The sequence below is a fragment of the Marmota monax genome, unplaced genomic scaffold (assembly GCF_021218885.2).
Source record: "Marmota monax isolate L192 unplaced genomic scaffold, Marmota_monax_Labrador192_F-V1.1 WCK01_AAM20220418_F8-fsc00027, whole genome shotgun sequence".
Taxonomy (NCBI): Eukaryota; Metazoa; Chordata; class Mammalia; order Rodentia; family Sciuridae; genus Marmota; species Marmota monax.
The window spans coordinates 10,951,219-10,969,871 of NW_026694617.1; the positions used below are offsets into that span (position 1 = coordinate 10,951,219).

The 18,653-nt window shown below is 38.5% G+C and overlaps 1 protein-coding gene across 2 annotated transcripts in view; it reads right to left on the minus strand.

Annotated features, from left to right (window-relative positions):
* Aass (aminoadipate-semialdehyde synthase) overlaps positions 1 to 17,166 on the minus strand; it is a 63,807-nt gene extending 46,641 nt beyond the window's left edge. The window contains exons 1-4 of one of the 2 annotated variants that reach the window (XM_046422391.2): positions 17,034 to 17,166; positions 8,104 to 8,328; positions 6,454 to 6,630; positions 3,950 to 4,034 (exon numbers count right to left, since the gene is read on the minus strand). In XM_046422391.2, coding sequence (XP_046278347.1) covers positions 3,950 to 4,034; positions 6,454 to 6,630; positions 8,104 to 8,313 — 472 coding nt within the window. In that variant the 5' untranslated portion in view covers positions 8,314 to 8,328; positions 17,034 to 17,166. The remainder of the gene's footprint in view (positions 1 to 3,949; positions 4,035 to 6,453; positions 6,631 to 8,103; positions 8,329 to 17,033) is intronic. The other variant, XM_046422392.2, reaches the window with a different exon arrangement.
* Positions 17,167 to 18,653: the final 1,487 nt, after the last annotated feature.

An 18,653-nucleotide genomic window follows, 5' to 3' on the forward strand; every position in this document is an offset into this window, starting at 1 on the left:
TCACTAAATTTGGTAGGCACTTTTCAGATCTCTCAACTTCCTTGCCAGAAGTATTTGGCATTGTAGACCTCCTCTTCAGTCAAACACTCTCTCTCTCTCTCTCTCTCTCTCTCTCTCTCTCTCTCTCTCTCTCTCTCCAGCATTCCTACTTGAAATGTTTCAGCCTGCTTCTTTCTATGCCCATCTTGTCATCCTCAGGATTACATCCTGGGCTCCTCAATAACTATGTTTTCTTCATAAATCTTCTCATCCAGTTCTAAACTTCAAGTACTATCTACTTATCTTATCCAAGTGGATGACCCCAAGTCTGTACCTCCAACGTGAATTTTTCTTTTTAATTTCTCACCTAGCCAGTCATCTTTTGTATGTCTCCATTTGAAATCCTTCAGACACCTAAAACTCAGCAGGCTTGTAGCAAAGACCTCAGCATCCATTCCCCCTTCTTTTTAGGGCTATAACTTTCCCTGCACCACTCCCCAACACACACATATGCACTCACATTCCTACCAAGTTTTCTTCCATCTTTTTTTCTGAAGTCAACTTTTAAAGAAGTAATCTCTACACAATAAAATGCACCAAGTGTATAGTTTGATAATTATTAACAAATATGCTCAACTGTGTTATCACCATAATCAAGGCCCTATTGCTATTTCTGACTATATGCATTAGGTTTTTCTACTGCTTCATATCAATGAAAAAATAAGCACATACTCTTTTGTTGGGTGTCTGCTTTCCCTTGGCATAATAGTTTGAGATCTGTAACAGTATTTTGTTTCTCGTTGTTGCTGAAGTTTTATGTATTATATAATTATTAATGTATTAATCCATTGTCTCTTGACAGACATTTGTGTTATTTCTAGGCTATTCTGGATGGTATCCATATATAAAAATTATTTGTATAAAATGCTGCACTTCTCTTCATAAACACCTACATGTAGAATTTGTACACTGATATTCAACTTTTTTGTTTGTTTGTTTAGTTTTAGTCATGTTTTGTTTTCTTTTGGTGGTTTTAGTAATCTTGATGTTGTTGTTACAATTTGGGGAATCAAAGCCAAGACCAAGTCCTTGCACATGCAGATAGCTCCCACTAATCTGTATCTTTCAAGGATAGATACAAATTATCATCTGTTATCTGTATCTCAAATTTGAGATGAATAATCAACGGAGGTCTCCCCATAACTCCTACAACTCCTTCTATATTATAAAATTTAATTTTGTGTTACTTTAATAGAACTTATTTGTGTGTTGGGTAAGGGAAGAAAAGAAGTGGGAGTTAAAATTGAATACAAATGAATTGGTTTTTAAGTGAAAAGAATGTTATAATTTCAAAATTTGCTTTTTTTTCTTTTTTCTTTTACCATTTCAAAAGCATATGAATTAGGGTATACTAATAGATGACAAAATGAATTTTCTGAAATCATTACTTTTTTAAAGTATATAATCTTCAGAAGTTTTCCAGCATATTTGAGTGAGAATCATTTGAATGAATGACAGAGAATATAATTTATAGAAGCATATCAGGATTCCATTTTACACAATTAAATAATGTACTATTAGACATATTTTTTGAGAAATGCAGTTTAAAAAGAGTTCGACCTCAAGGAGCAAAGACAGACCTGTCCAGATGTAATAGCAGTGACATAAACCACAATGAGAAGTCTTCCATTTTGTATAACAAGGTCAAACAAATATCCAGGTCATGACTTTCCCATTAGATCTTCGAGTAGTCTACTCTGATGGAGTCACAATATCGTGGTGTTTCTCAGCTAAATCTAGTTCAAAGTACTAGCCGGTTTTTGTTACTATTGCTCTGTAATATAGTTTGAAGTCTGGTATCGCTATACCGCCTGATTCACACTTCCTGCTTAGCATTGTTTTTGCTATTCTAGGTCTTTTATTTTTCCATATGAATTTCATGATTGCTTAACAGGCGGGTGGACCAATGGTACAGAATAGAGGACACAGAAACCAATCCACAAAACTACAACTATCTTATATTTGATAAAGGGGCTAAAAGCATGCAATGGAGGAAGGATAGCATCTTCAACAAACGGTGCTGGGAAAACTGGAAATCCATATGCAACAAAATGAAACTGAATCCCTTTCTCTTGCCATGCACAAAAGTTAATTCAAAATGGATCAAGGAGCTTGATATCAAATCAGAGACACGCCGTCTGATAGAAGAAAAAGTTGGCTACGATCTACATACTGTGGGGTCGGGCTCCAAATTCCTCAATAGGACACCCATAGCACAAAAGTTAATAACTAGAATCAACAAATGGGACTTACTCAAACTAAAAAGTTTTTTCTCAGCTAAAGAAACAGTAAGAGAGGTAAATAGAGAGCCTACATCCTGGGAACAAATCTTTACTCCTCACACTTCAGATAGAGTCCTAATATCCAGAGTATACAAAGAACTCAAAAAATTAGACAATAAGAGAACAAACAACCCAATCAACAAATGGGCCAAGGACCTGAACAGACACTTCTCAGAGGAGGACATACAATCAATCAACAAGTACATGAAAAAATGCTCACCATCTCTAGCAGTCAGAGAAATGCAAATCAAAACCACCCTAAGATACCATCTCACTCCAGTAAGATTGGCAGCCATTATGAAGTCAAACAACAACAAGTGCTGGCGAGGATGTGGGAAAAAGGGTACACTTGTACATTGCTGGTGGGACTGCAAATTGGTGCAGCCAATTTGGAAAGCAGTATGGAGATTTCTTGGAAAGCTGGGAATGGAGCCACCATTTGACCCAGCTATTCCCCTTCTTGGTCTATTCCCTAAAGACCTAAAAAGAGCATGCTACAGGGACACTGCTACTTCGATGTTCATAGCAGCTCAATTCACAATAGCAAGACTGTGGAACCAACCCAGATGCCCTTCAATAGACGAATGGATTAAAAAAATGTGGCATTTATACACAATGGAGTATTACTCTGCATTAAAAAATGACAAAATCATAGAATTTGCAGGGAAATGGATGGCATTAGAGCAGATTATGCTAAGTGAAGCTAGCCAATCCCTAAAAAACAAATGCCAAATGTCTTCTTTGATATAAGGAGAGTAACTAAGAACAGAGTAGGGACGAAGAGCATGAGAAGAAGATTAACATTAAACAGAGATGAGAGGTGGGAGGGAAAGGGAGAGAAAAGGGAAATTGCATGGAAATGGAAGGAGACCCTCAGGGTTATACAATAGAACATACAAGAGGAAATGAGGGGAAAGGGAAAAATAATACAAGGGGGAGAAATGAAGGTCAGTAGAGGGGGTAGAGAGAGAAGAGGGGTGGGGAGGGGAGGGGAGGGGGGATAGTAGAGGATAGGAAAGGTAGCAGAACATGACAGTCACTAGTATGGCAATATGTAAATCAATGGATGTGTAATTGATGTGATTCTGCAATCTGTATATGGGCTAAAAATGGGAGTTCATAACCCACTTGAAGCAAAGTGTGAAAGATGATATATCAAGAACTATGTAATGTTTTGAACAACCAACAATAAAAAAAATAAATTAAAAAAAAGTACTAGCCGGGATAAAAGTCAAGCAGAAGTTTGTCCCAGACTCCAGCTCTCATCCTTTCTAGGAAGCTCCTCTGTTGGTTCATGCCCCTGTACCTTTTTTTCTCCTTATTCTTTTCCCCTATTTTCTACTTCCCAATGTCCCATCACCAAATTGAGCTCTTCAAACAGGTCTAAAATGTCCCAGTCTGTTCACGGGTGTTATCCTTCCCCTGCTTTCTTTTCCAACATTCATAATAAAATATTTTAATGATCTATCTTCTTCCCAATTCCTCCAATATTCACCAGCCTTCAGCATACTCCCATTTTAATTTTGTCAGTGAAAATAAACACTCACATTCCCTTTTCACAGAAAAGGGAAAACACAGTTACTGGCACTCAGGCAATTTAGAAAGTGACATAAAAGCCTGGCACCTACCTGCCACACCGGCCCACTGTCCAAATGCCACTATTCGTATCCCTCTATGATCCACCATTTTTTCATAATCAATAAGTCGGATTTCCTGAAGAAAGGGTAAAAAATTTCTCAACCAGACCTATTAAGTTCAATTGAAATGAGTAAAGTACATATATGAACAAGTATTCTCCATGTTTCTTCTTTCAAAATATGTCTTGACTTGCTAACCTAAATTTCCATGAAGTGCACCATGAAATATTTAGAAAAGGTTAGCTCAAAAAGCTAGCTGTAGGTTTACAATTGGAGATGAAAGAATAGTCCTAGAGGTTGCTAAATGGCCTTGTTGCTGGGCAATGAGATAACCAAAACAGGATTTTCTGTTTTTGACAAACATACAGCCCAATCCAACCAGCACCATCTATAAATAAATTTACAGCCCCAATTCATCCTCCCATTCTTCCTTATGGTCTCAAAGAAAATGAATCCCTCCTGAGACCCATTACTGTGAGCCAATCTCAAGTTTTTTCTGAATCTTCAAAGACCACACTTCTTAAATTATCATTACCTTTTTCCAGCATCATTCCTTTTTATTAGAATGACTGCTCCGCAGTTATTCTAAATACTCCCAGGTCTCTTCTACCTGAAAAGTAATAAGAATGACCCCTCCCAAGTTCATACACAACTGTGTCTCTCTTCCTTCCTCCCTTTCCTCCTCTCCTCATTCTTTCTTTTTCTACCCTTTTACCGGTAAGCTTCATTTAAGAAGTTGAGCATTGTCTCAAAATAAAGTCGTTTTCTTGGGGGTGTGGGGCTGAATGCATGCTGGGGATGGAGTTCAGTGATAGAGCATTTGCCTAGCATGCGCAAAGCCCTAGGTTCAATTTCTGCACCACAATAATGAATTAATTGTTAATTAAGTAGTGCATACTGCCTGTATATCTTTTCTCACCTTTTCTAAAAAGCTATTCTTCCACTTTCCTTGGGATCTTCCAACTCTGTGGAAAAGACTTTTTAATGTATGCTTAAAAGCTATTGATCCATTCTAATCATAGAATGTTTTGAACACTTATTTTATTTTCTCAAACATCAAATGATTTAATAGTTGGAGTTATAGCTCAGTGGCCAAACACAGAGACAAAGCACACTTATCTAGCATGCATAGACCCTGAGTTCCACTCATATCACTGAAAAAAAACATATAATTTTAATTATGTCTATATATTTAAGAACATTTTACATGCATCCAACTCTAACTGGTTACAAAGGACTGCCAAAAAGTAGCCCTGCTGGTTCTGTTTTTATTATTTTTTTTTGTAATGAACAAAAGTCTTATAACAGAAAGTCTCTAAAGTATTTTCTAAAGGTTGATTTGTTTAAAACGGAATATTCATTTTCTAATATGATTTCCATTAATTACTTTTGAATCTGTTCTTCAGAAACATTGCAAATTAACTACAACCCAGGTCTAGTATATTTGAAATTAATAGGAAATAATTCAATTCTCTTGTATAAAATACATTGTCCCTATTGCTTTTTCTAGTTGTGAGTCTCCCATCCTCTCCCATCCTCAGAAGTTAGTCTATTTCTAATTCTCTAACATCCTTCCTTTAGCACAGGGACTTTGGATGACTCATTTATTTCCACTCACTCATTATACTCTCCCAACCCCATGATTATAGATACTTTCTGACAACTTCCAAATCTATGTCAGCAGGAGCTTCCCACCTGAGCTCTGGACTGGTGTCCCTAGTCCACTTAACTTGAGGCCCCCAACTCAACTGTTGACCTCTCCATCCATGCCTGCTTTTCTTGCAGTAGCACCATCTCCCTTTATAGAGCCCCTACAAGTTGCACATGCCAAAATCTTAGTCATTCCTGATTCCTCTCCTTTCTCATAGTCCACCTTCATTTCACCAGTGAATTTTGTAGAAATCAGCTTTAAAACACAGGATTGTCCATGTGACAGGACTCTCCATATGTTACAACGGCACTTCCACCACCCAGGTGAAAGGCACCATCATTTGCAGCCTAGTCTAAACTATCACTGATTAACAGGATTCTAATCACTTTGGCTCTCTTCCTCCCACCTGCAACTATTATCACAGAGTAGACAGAAAAAGCATTTTATTACATGACCCACTGTGTCCACTCAAATAGACCCTGGAGCCTTTGCATTACTATTACTACTTGGAAGACTCTTTCCAGAAGGGTATGGCTTAGTCCTTTGCTGCCTTCAAATGTCACCTTCATAATGAGGCCCCCCATGACCATCCTGTGTGATCCAGTAGTGTCACCTCTGCCAGGGCCCACATTCCTATTCTCCTTCAGCATTGTTTCTCTCAACACATGTTGACAAGTGACATATAAGATGTCATTTGTCCTCTGTCTCCTTTCATTAGAATGTAAGTATGTAAAGCAGCATGACAGATTCACTAGATGCTAAAGAAAACCAAAGCTCCACTTTGAAGTTAAATTAAAATATTATTTTCCTGTGTTAACACTTATGCATATTGGTCACTAATTACCTGTTTTAGAACCTCATCCAACAAGCTCATATTAGCTTCTTGAGCTTTTATTGTGTGGGAGAAGAATGCATAAGTTTTCTTGGACATTAGTTTATCCTCTGGAGGTCTTTTAACTCCCAAAATTAGACAAGCTTCGGAAATGTCCTCCTGAAGAATACCACCAGCTTTGACGTATTCCTGGAAATGCAATGTTGGTTAAAGATTATTCCTCTGACTTGTGGTAGTCATATTTTCTCTAATAAAAAGTAGAGCAAATAAAAGCACAACTTTTTGAAGCAGTAAAAACTTGTATGGATTAGAACTAATAGGACAGCAACTTTTAATACTTGAACTCTCCAGCTAAAGATAGATCTATTATGTTTAACTGTTATAACAAAAGACAATTAGAAAATTCAGCACATACTAATATTTAAGAACAATTTAGCCGGGTGTGTGAAAGTGACTTGGAAGCTGAAGTGGGAGGATGGCAAGTTCAAAATCAGCCTCAGCATCTTAACAAGACTGGTCTCAAAATAAAAACAAAAAAAAAGGGGGGCTGGGGATGTGTCTCAGTGGTCAAACACCCCTGGGTGCTTTTCTAAAAATTAAATTTGTTTATTTATTTATTGCAGTACTGGATATCAATCCCAGGCAGAGCCTCAGGCATGCTGGGCAAGTGCTTTTCCACTGAGTCACAATTCCCTGCCCATGATCATGCATTCCTAGGAAATAATCTGATATTTTGTACCTTTAATATGTTACAATGTGTAAAACATGCATTGCTTATATGTATGACACAAGTGGTTAGCCTGAATATAATCATAAGAAACAACCAAACTAGTTCTACCCAGAAGCAGAATATTCTACAAGTCAACTAGCCTGGACTCCTCCAGAAAATAGAAATGAAGGTGCTGTTATAGATCAAAAGAACTAAAGAGACATAGCCATGACATGCAATGACCCTCAATTAATCCTTGAATTAAACTAAAAGGTATTTGAAATGGGGAATCTGAACATCAACTATATGAGGTGTTCTCACGAAATTATTAATTTCTTAGTTATGAAAATTATATACTGGTTATGTAGCAAAATTATTTACTCCTTAGAGGTGCATGCTAAAGCATCATTCAGTACTTGCAAATGATTTAGGAAAGGAATATATATATATATATATATATATATATATATATATATATATATATATATATTTTTTTTTTTTTTTGCATATTCCTAAAATGAGAATAAGAATCTAACCCATATTATAATATTATTGTGGAATGTTTATGTCCAGCAGAATTCTGAACATAAAGGGCTTCTCAAAAGTGCCTGACAGGATACACTCTTGGGCTGGGAACACACTCTTGTGATAAAACTCTCCTCAAAGAAGCATTCCCTGGCTTCAAGGATGGTGTCTTAAACAACCTTGGGCTCTCTACTGCAAACTGGAGTTGCACGTGAAGGACAGAAAGAATGAAAACCATCAACACCTAAAAGCAGACCCTTTAACCTTTAGCTGGAGAAAGTATGGAGTAGAGTAAAAATTACATTTTTAAGCAAAAAGAAAAGGAATTAAAGTGACACTAGCACATTTTATTTTTCCTTGGATGCTTCTTATTTTTCATATACAGGTTCATCTCATTTGCACACATTTTAAAAATTGAAAACAGTCACCTTATCATGAATGGCCCTTCGATTGGAAGGCTGTATCAAGACCTTGTAGCCCAGACTGGTGATCCCTTTGATGTGCTTGGGAGCCAGAGGCGCTCTTCTCTCCCAGGCGTTGACATCCTCCCGTCTGAGGGCCATGACAGCTTTGTGGTGAAGGGCTCTGGAGAGGCTGACCCTTAGTGGGGTCAGGTTGCTTCTGTGTATTCGAAGCATCTTGAAACCTGCTGACTGTGAAGGCAACATGAGAAAGCAGAACAACAAAGGACACGAGGGCTTATGTGTCAGTTCTGGTCTCCTTAGAAATCTGCTGAAAAACACAGCCAACCCAAATGAGGATAAAATGTGACAAGAAGAGATGGGGACAAGAAGATAGACAAGAAGGGAGGGGCAACCTCCATGTGAAGTGTACCTTTACCTAAACAGACCCAAATTCCCAAACATCAAGGTACTTAATTCCAAAGTAAGTATAGAGCCACTTAGGTGGCACTGATCAGTAACCAAGTCAACATAGCTTTCTAAATATGTTTTACCAAACATGTACTCAACACAAAAGTTGAGTACTACCATGTAAAGCCAGGAAGATGACAGAAAGCAGCTCTTACAGAGTGGTCCAAATTTTGATGGCATAAAGCTTCAAATTCTGATAATGATATAAGGTTCTTGACAACTTAATGCCAATGTGCCTTCAGCTTCATCTCAGGCCATTTTCTGGACATGCAAAAAAAGTACTTGGTATGTTCTGCTAACTTGTGTCGGTCAGTGGACTGTTTTTACTGGTCAGAAATGAGATGCAAGAAGAACTAGAAAGTAAGCATTTTATAAGCTGCAATATCACATGATCATTTTCCTAGTTATTCCTTGTTACTGAATTTTACAAAAGTACCATCCTGAACAGGTTGTAAATGCAAAGAAAGCAACCAGCCAACCAAACCAGTTCCTCCACTATCAGGTTAGACTGTCACCCTGCTCCCATCCACTCCCACCTTGGGCTTCCTGCTTCACCCTCACTGTTCCCTCTTGTTGCCCTCAACATAATCCCCTCTCCTGGCTTTTCTCTCCATACCATGTTCTCCAGCCTTTGAATTTAAGCCCAGCCCACCTCACCTTTCCAACTGTCTCCCAGATGGCATAATTCCACTCACTGAAAAAAATATCCTATATTTGTGGGCTGGGGATGTGGCTCAAGTGGTATCACACTCGCCTGGCATGCGCGGGGCACTGGGTTCAATCCTCAGCACCACATAAAAATAAAATAAAGATGTTGTGTCCACCGAAAACTGAAAAATAAATATTTTAAAAAATATTATCTCTCTCTCTCTCTCTCTCCTCTCTCTCTCTCTCTTAAAACAAAACAAAACAAAAATACTCTAGAAGGGGGGAGAAAGTTTTTCCCACTGCTGGTGGGACTGTAAATTGGTTCAACCATTCTGGAAAGCAGTATGATTTTCCTCAGAAAACTTGAAATGGAACCACCATTTGACCCAGTAATCCTATTCCTTGGCATATACCCAAAGGACTTAAAATCAGTGTACTATAGTGACACAGCCACACCAATGTTTATAGCAGCTCAATTCACGATAGCTAAGCTACGGAATCAACCTTCAACAGATAATGGATAAAGAAAATGTGGTACATATACACAATGGAATATTACCGAGCCATAAAGACATATGAAATTATGGCATTTGCTGGTAATTGGTTGGAACTGGAAACTATCATGCTAAGTGAAATAAGCCAATAAAAAAATCAAAGGCCTAATGAAGTTCTCTTTGATAAGCTAACTCATAATAACCTGGGGGGTGGGGGGCGATAGAAGTTCACTAGGTTAGACAAAAGGGAATGAAGGGAATAGAGGGAGATTAGGAATAGGAAAGACAGCAGAAATTAATAGGACATAACTTTTCTGTGTTCATATATGAATATACACCCAGTGTAACTCCATATCGTGTACAACCACAAGAATGACAAGTTATACTCCATGTATGGATGATGTGTCAAAATACATTCTACTGTCATGTATAACTAAAAAGAACAAATAAAAAATTTAAAAACATCCTATACAGAGTAAATCTGCATCCTATACAGAGTAAATTTTATATAAGATTTTACACATAAATATTTAGATCTAGTAGTGTTTATTCTCTCTGTCCTCAAAGTGTTTCATATATTCTATAGTCAAATGTCATTGCAGATGGTGATTTGCTGGATCATTTAAAGTTTAAAACTGTTTTCTATGTAAGTGGCATATTCTCTAGAAATTCTATACCCATAATTTTACATCTTCTAGAAATGTCCTACCCATTATTGCCAGCACATAGCAAAACTTTTATGAAATATTTTTCCAATACATCAGATTTCAATCTCTAAAAGCACCCATATAGATGAGGAAATTCTGACCAAACACTTAAGCATAGAAGTGCATTCCCTGGGGACAAACAACTGCCTGCTCCCTATAATGGTCAATTTATAGAATATTTCACAACAAAATCAGAGAATAGAACAAAACAGTAAGGAATTCAGCTGAAAAGGCTTTAGAAAGAAAAGGTCAAAATCAGAGAAAGCTGCTGACAGAAAGAAAAATTGTTAATGATTAGTTCAGGCTTCAACTGGACTAAAATGGAGATACCAAAATAGATGATTAACATTTTAACTAAAAACTGTTGCAGACTACATCTAATTTTTGGTTTATTCAGATGGTTTTGTTCTTAGGAGAGATGATTATAATCAAACCCAAGCCCATAATATATAGTGTCCCCCAAGTTAAAGGAGAACCTGCTATGTCTCATGGAACCTGAATGCCTTTGTTCCCAAATAAAACCAATTCCAAAGACTGTGAATCTTTTAAACACACACACACACACACACACACACACACACACACACACCTTCCCAGCAGGGGCTGTATTTCCTGAACCGACACTGTATCTTCTATTCTGAGTAGCAATTCTTGGCCCTAAATTGACCCCTCCCCCAACACACACACACACACACACACACAGCCCAACCTTGATTTATAACCAGAGCCACACCTCATTCTCTTGACAGCCCCTCCTCCTCCCTTGTCTGGGGTCAGGTTGGAGGCAGCAGGAAGCAGACCACACAGAGAGACAGACACATACATACAATGCATGCGTATTTGCAAAGTGACACTTTCTAAGGGAACTAAAAAAAGAAGTGGCAGGGACTGAGCTTCTGGGATTCATTTAGGAAAGTACTTTCACTTTCATTTTTTGTAAGGAATTGTAAAATGATCATTTCTGTGACTTTCACTTCTAAAACAAATATAGCAATAGTTTGCATTAATTATGCTAGGCACTTTAAATACTGTCACATTTCCCTCTTGCAAATATCTTACTAGGTAGATACTATTATTAACCCCATTTTATAGATGAAGAAACTGAAAAGGAGCCCTTCTGGATCAGTTGCTTTTCAACAGAAGCAGGATTTCTAGGTTAGTGCTTAACACCTGGGACACTCTCTTTGCTGAAGCTTACAGAAGCTTACCATGTAGATCTAACATGCTGTTACTCTGGCCAGCTCTTGCTACAAAAAGGGGGAAAAAATCAGATCCATATGGTATGGACTTCACAGTCACAGTAAATTATCAGTTCTCCTCCCAAGCACACAGTGCTTTTCTTGATATCTTTTTTCTCTGTTGCATTGAAATTCTTCCCTGAGTCTCTGCCAAGGTAAATTCCAGATTTCTGGGTGCTTAGAAAAAAAGTTTGATTGTAGCAGGTATTACTGTTCATGATCTCTTGAACCTTGAAACTTGGTCTCAGCAATGAACTTTCCAGTTACCTATGGTCATCAAGAAGTGGGTAACAGGTAACAGTGAGAATGTTGGAGTTGCACAGCAGGTGCCTAGCATTTTGTGGAAATACCCTTGTGGGCTATTCTGGCTTTTCCTGTCCTGGATTTTGTGGTCTTTTTCAAGAATATCAGGAGAGGCTGGGGATGTGGCTCAAGTGGTCGTGCACTTGCCTGGCATGTGTGCGGCCCAGGTTCGATCCTCAGCACCACATACAAAGATGTTGTGTCTGCCGAAAACTAAAAAATAAAAATTATCTCTGTCTCTATCTCTCTCTCTCTAAAAAAAAAAAAAAAAAAAGAATATCAGGAAATAAGTTCCGCAGAGCTCTCAAGGAAGCAAGTCAGAAAGATTCTGGCTCACCCACTGGCTCTAGTGAGGTTAACTGATAGTGCTAAGTCCTGATTTCAATGTACAGTATGTGTAAGGAGGATGTAGAAAAGTAAGAGGGAGATAGTGTCACATATACAGGAGTAGGGGGAAATCCCTTTTCCTGCAAACTCTGTCTTCCCTTACACAGAAAGGTCAAATTTTCAAATATAAAAATAAATGTAAAATATTTCTTCTCTATGTTTTTGTAAAAAGGGAACAGCACTGTTTCTTATCTAGTACATTTCTTATCAAGAACTGATCAAGAGTTTGAGATCTCTCTAAAGTCATAGGAATATTACAGAAAACTACACAGAGACACATGCTGAGTCAGGAAGACAATCAGAGGGCAGGTTCTCCCAGCAGGAACAGGACAACTTTCTATATTACACCATCGTAGTGGTCTTTACAATTCTCAAGGAGGAAAGGCTTAGGGGTTCCATTTAATACAGGGCTTAACCTAACTTTGCACATGTGGGAATGGGAAGACACGCTTAAATGTTCTTAGTTCTTAGTATTTTCTTTTCAAGAAAAACAGGGAGGAAAATAATCATTACTGATATAGATACATGACAGATAGGAGAGATAGAGGTTAGTACTCCATATATAGCCCATCATTTGCTTTCAGTGACCATTCCCTATTTCCTGGTCCTTGAGTGCATCATTATCCCAAATCATATGGAGAAATCAAAGCACAATATGTAAAGTGCATTTATAAAAGTGCATATCTCAAGAAAAAACACTCTCAGAACAAAGATGGCTAACAAGGTCCTTTCAGATAATGAGCAGGTTGGGGCTTTTTGTTTGTTTGTTTTGTTTTGTTTTGCAGTACTGGAGATGGAACCCAGGGGCATTTTATCACTGAGCTATATCCTGAGCCCGTTTTATTTATTTATTTATTTTTGAGATAGCAATTTGCTAAGTTTCTGAGGTTGGCCTCAAATTTGTGATACTTCTGCCTCAGCCTCCTGAATCTCTGGGGTTACCATCCCTGGCCAGCCTATTGTTTTTAACAATCCATATAATAATATAAAGTAGGTAGTCACTGATTTTTAGCATGCATATTATCTAATATTTAAATAAAATATAATAAAACCCAGAACATTTTCTTGACAGTGTTAACAAAATGGAATATTTTGCCCATTGATCACAGAAGGCATGCTTTTAGCTTTCCATGACACACAACATATTCTGGAGGTCCTTATAGGGTATGTAGTAATGATGATAAGTACTTGGTAAAGACATAAAGCAGCAGCAATCCAGGCCCTGCCCATTTTCATAGGGTCTTACAGGAACAGGATGGGGTCATTTTATTTATTTAAATAATGCAAACCAAAACCTGCTGATGAATTATCAACTAATAAATATAACTAAACCTTAAATATTTGAGTGCAAACATACCCAAAAGAAGACAATCTATATTTTTCTCAAGGCCATCAGCTGCTCAGTGTCAGACCAAGACAAAAGACCCATGACTCTCTTGAACTTTCACCCACAAAGTTAGCTTCACTGAGATGGAATACAAAGTTAGCTCTGAATTAGAATCAATCCAAACTACTTACTTACTGCTTGCTCCTCCATCTCTTTGCTAAACTGAAAGTGGGTAGGAATTGATATTTATTCACTTCTGTATTCCCAGTAACTAGCATATAGGAAAACATCAAACATTTTTAGAAAGGATGAATAAATATATTGCACAATAGATAATGCACTATATATTTCCAAAAACTAGGAAAAAAAAGGAGTTTGAATGCTTTCATCATAAAGAAATGATAAATGTTTAAGAAGGTAAATATGATTAAACTGACTTAAACATTGTATAATGTATTCATATAATGAAATAACACATAATATCCCATTAATATATGTTCTATGACCTTATGTATTTAAAAAATAGAAGATCTTATATAATTAAAAAACAAATAATGAAATTTAAATAAATATCATGAAGACCTAGGCAAGAGAGAAAATAAAATAAACACATGAAATTGGGATCCACAACCTCCTTCTCCTACCAAAAACAACAACAACAACAAAAAGTCTATTCTTTGCCATAATTTCAGAGACCAATTAATGTTATGAAATGTTCTATGGTAGGGAGGGAAAGTCCAGTTCTAGGAGTTCAGACATGTAACTAGCCTTCCGTGCCTCCTCTTGACTTCAGTCTCCTCATCTAGACTAGAACACAATACTTGAGTCCCTTTCCTCTTTAACATTCTTATTCCATTAAGCTTAGTATTAATCCAGCACTGTGGATTGCAAACATTAGAATTATGAATACATTAGAATTTTAGAACATAAATAAGTTTTCTGTCTATGAACATACACTAAATAGGAAAACAAAACACTAAAAACATTATGGAAGAAAAATAAACATTTGCCTAAGCTACCTGCACTGTCTACAGCAGCCAGGAGCCAGAGCTTATAACAGGAACTATATATAGCAAAGGAATACCAATGACCTGGTTCTGCAGTACCTAAACTTGTTCTGGGAACTCATTCCAAAACAACCTGTCTGAGCCTCATCTGCAAATGGAAGTCACATTAACATCTTCCTCTCAAGGCTGCTGTTAAGTTTAATTGAGCTAATGTGCATAAAGTGCTGAGCATGATTTTACATGCCATAAACACTCAGAAAAAAAAAGTTAAGAAAACCAAAAGACTCCAAGCCTGCTCATTGCTCAAATGTGAGCACAACCTCACCACCAGCAGAAGATATTATCTTCTATTCTGTCACCTGTGGTAATTAATTTACTCACTCCCTTAAGTTTTTCTGGGAGAGGGGGGTAAAAAAAAAAAAAAAAGAAAAAAACTGGAGCCGGATAAGCCTACTCTTCAACTTCACCGTTTAGGCTTGGATATTCAAGATAAATTAATTACCTTGTAATATTGTATTTAATAAAATGTTTAAGACCCATGTTTTCATATTATAGCATCTTTGAAACAGGAATGCATCTTACAATTGATGGCATTTTAGATTCAATGAATACAGTAAACTATGCTCTTGGTTAGTTCCCATGCCAAATATATAGTGTTTCTACGATGATATGAATCACAAAGAATTTTTTGGTGGCTTCACCTAGGAAATTTACTACTGTTTGTGATGTTGTGTCTATGAGACATTTAATAAAAGAAATTTTGGAAAAATAAAATCTTTTTGTTAAGTGAAAATGAAAGTGCAAAATTACTTTGATAATCCTGACCCAAGGTCTTTTAACACTTAAAAGACACCAGAAAAATAATTCAATTGCAAATAGATCAAATTAAAGTGAAGTTCTGAATAACAAATGAGATTGATAAGAAATTTGACTTTCTAGAAGAGTGGGGAAATAACCCCATAAATCACCTGCAACCTTTGTCCTCCTAAGTCACTTTGCAAAATGGTAAGCACATTATATAGCCCTAAACTCATTTAGTCCTGAAATCATTTAAGATGGCTCATCTTCATGGTAAAAAGGAGGATGTTAGTGTAGGTAACAAAATAGGCAAGCCAAGACATAATTAAGTGCCACCCGTGTTTTATATTCTTTTTCTTTGTTAACAAAGTACTGAAAAGTCACTGCTCAAATCAATATCTTACATGGGGCATCATCACAGATACATCTTCCTTACATTCCAGTAACTAATGACCCACAATATCAAAAAATGTTGCTCCTTGCTGGACTCAAGGGCTCATGCTGGTAGTCCCAGGTACTCTGAAGTATAAGGCCGGGAAATCCTAAATTCGAGACCAGCCTAAGTGTGAGATTCTCCCTCAAAGTAAAAAAATAAAAAGGTCTGGGGATGTAGCTCAGTAGTAGAGCGCCCCTGGGCTCAATCCCCAGTATCCTAACAAAAAGAGGGGAAAATAAAGTTAATCTTTGTTCTGTTACTGAACTAATTATTTTTTTTCCTTCTCTCCTTCCCCACCCCTCTTCTTTCTCTCCCTCCTCCTTTCCCTCCCTCCCTATTCCCTACCCCGCTCCCCGCCCCCCGATATCAATGCCTGAAAAGCACATCTTTGTTTTTGAGAAGTAGTCAGAACCATCAACCCAATCAAGGTCCTTCTGGATCCCCCTCCCTGGGCAAGTGATCACACACTGGCCTGCACAGTGTCTCAAGCGCTCAGGAGACCTAACATCCAGAGTGCCTCGCTGTCTCACCCCCGTTATCTTTCCGAGTGTACGGAAAAGGCGCTGAAGCACAGCGGGATCTCGATCTTGGAGAGAAAGACCAGCCCTAGTCCTAGGGCGTGAGAAGTTTACCATCCCAGTGGGTAAACAGACTGCAGTGGTGACGACTCCGCGATCATCCCCAAAGAAGCGTTCAGTGCAAGAATTAACAAGGTGTTCGTTTCGCAACTCCAACATCAACCAATTCTTTATTCCCCAGCAATATAGCACCATCACCACTCGCCAAAAAAAAAAAAAAGGAAAGGAAAAAAAAATTGCCAATCGCCCTCCTTCCCCCTTCCTATTCAGAAATTCCGGAGCCGCGGGTACGGACCTCCCTCCGGAGCAGGGAAATGGTCCAAGACAAGACTTGGCAGGGAGTCCTCAAATGCTCGCTACCCTCTCTCCCTGGCTTCCCCCGGCCACCGCTGAGCCCTCCCGGTCGCCCCTGGGCTCTGGGACCAGGAGGTCCACTCCCGGGAGACTCGGGCGAACAGCTGGAATCGCTCCGGCGATCTCAGAACGCATCTGGCCGACTGACCTCCCTCTCCCCACACACGCACCCACCCATCAGCTTATCCTTCCCCTGGTCCCCTCCTCACCCCGTCCGCTCTGAGACGCCAAACGGCCCCCTGCAGTCCTGAGCTCCCAAGTCGGGACAGAATCGGCAGCGAGTTCCCAGCAGAAATTGGGCTGGGGGGCTGGGAAGGAGGAGGTGTTTGCTTAACTTTGGAAGATGTCACGCCTCTTCTTCCTGCAGCCAATCAGAGGCCGCCCTGAGGGAACAACCTCCTCCTCCACCAATCGGCGACGCTGCCAGGTACTAGGTCATGCCCTGCCCCTACTCCTCCCCAAAAGTCCATCTCTGACCTGCGTGCGTAGCTGCGGGGATCTCATCATCCCTGGGCGGTCACTGACCAGGTTTGTAACTGCAGGTGAAAGGAGGCAAGCGGGCACAGAGAAAGACGAAAATAGTCTGGCATTACCCGCGAAATAGATGTGCACAGCTCCTGGAAAAAAGTGGCCCGCGAGTATGCCTTCCGATATACACTCTTCAAGGATTTTTCCGGCCTGCAACAAGTCTATAAAGCCAGATGACAGTTCTTAGAACAATTTTGGAATCCAAATAGCAGAAATTCAATGTGGTGAACCCCCACTCAATCAATAGAAATTTGTGTATGGAAAAGTTCAGTGCTCTTGAAAATCCTGGCAGTTTTTTTAAAAAAATATTATTATTATTATTATTATTATTATTATTATTATTATTATTAATGTATTTCCCAAGACTAGTCCCAGCACTAGGGAAGAACCACCTGAAGTCCAGTCGTTGTTCCCCAAGGAGAAAATAGCCATCATCCCTCCTGTTTTTACAACTTTCTCCACTACTTACTCTTTTCTATGCCTGCAACAGATGAGTTTAGCTACATCTATCCTAGAACATTCTTGGAACGCCACTGCTATCTTCCATTCGCTTCTCTTCCAAAGACATGAAGTTGGAATGTTCCTCTGTGTCTTTAGTTTCACACATCCAAAATCAATTCCTAATCCATCTCCTGAAGTCTTCCCACTTTTATGGGTACAGGGAGAATTCAGGCAGGTCCTAAGCACACAGAGTTACCAGGTAGGGTGGCATTACATGCCCACCCTCAAATGCCTCCTGTTGACCCTCCACTGCCTGTGAATCATTGCACCTAATAAAGTTATTGTCAAGTCCCTTTTTGGTTACTTTGTATCTCAGAAATTTTCTTTAAAAAATATGTGCATTAGAAATACCATTATTTAAAATAGGAGATTTTGAGTATTTTCCTCAGTGATATTTGCTATAGCAGGTGATGGTCTCAGAAATTTCTTTGCAATAAAAAGAAACAATGGAGGAGAGGAAAAAAAAAAAACAGACCTTGAATATATCCCAACTCAGCTTGTATTGTCAACTCCTCAAACTCCAATATGAAACGCCTGCTACCCAAATGGGGGCTGACTCAATGTTCCTGGAATTGGAAGGTGGATTCTAGGCCATTCAAACTGATTTTCTTTCTCTTTAACCACTTTGCTTTCCCTCTTCTTTTATTGTTCCTTGCTTTTCTTCTCTCTGAGAGGTCTTTAAGGTACTTAAGCATGGAGTAAATGGAACCTAGACTTAATCCCCTCCTTTGTAACTCACTAGTACGTCACTTAGCCTCTTTATACCTAATTTTCCTTTATCAGTACAGTGCAGAACGTCA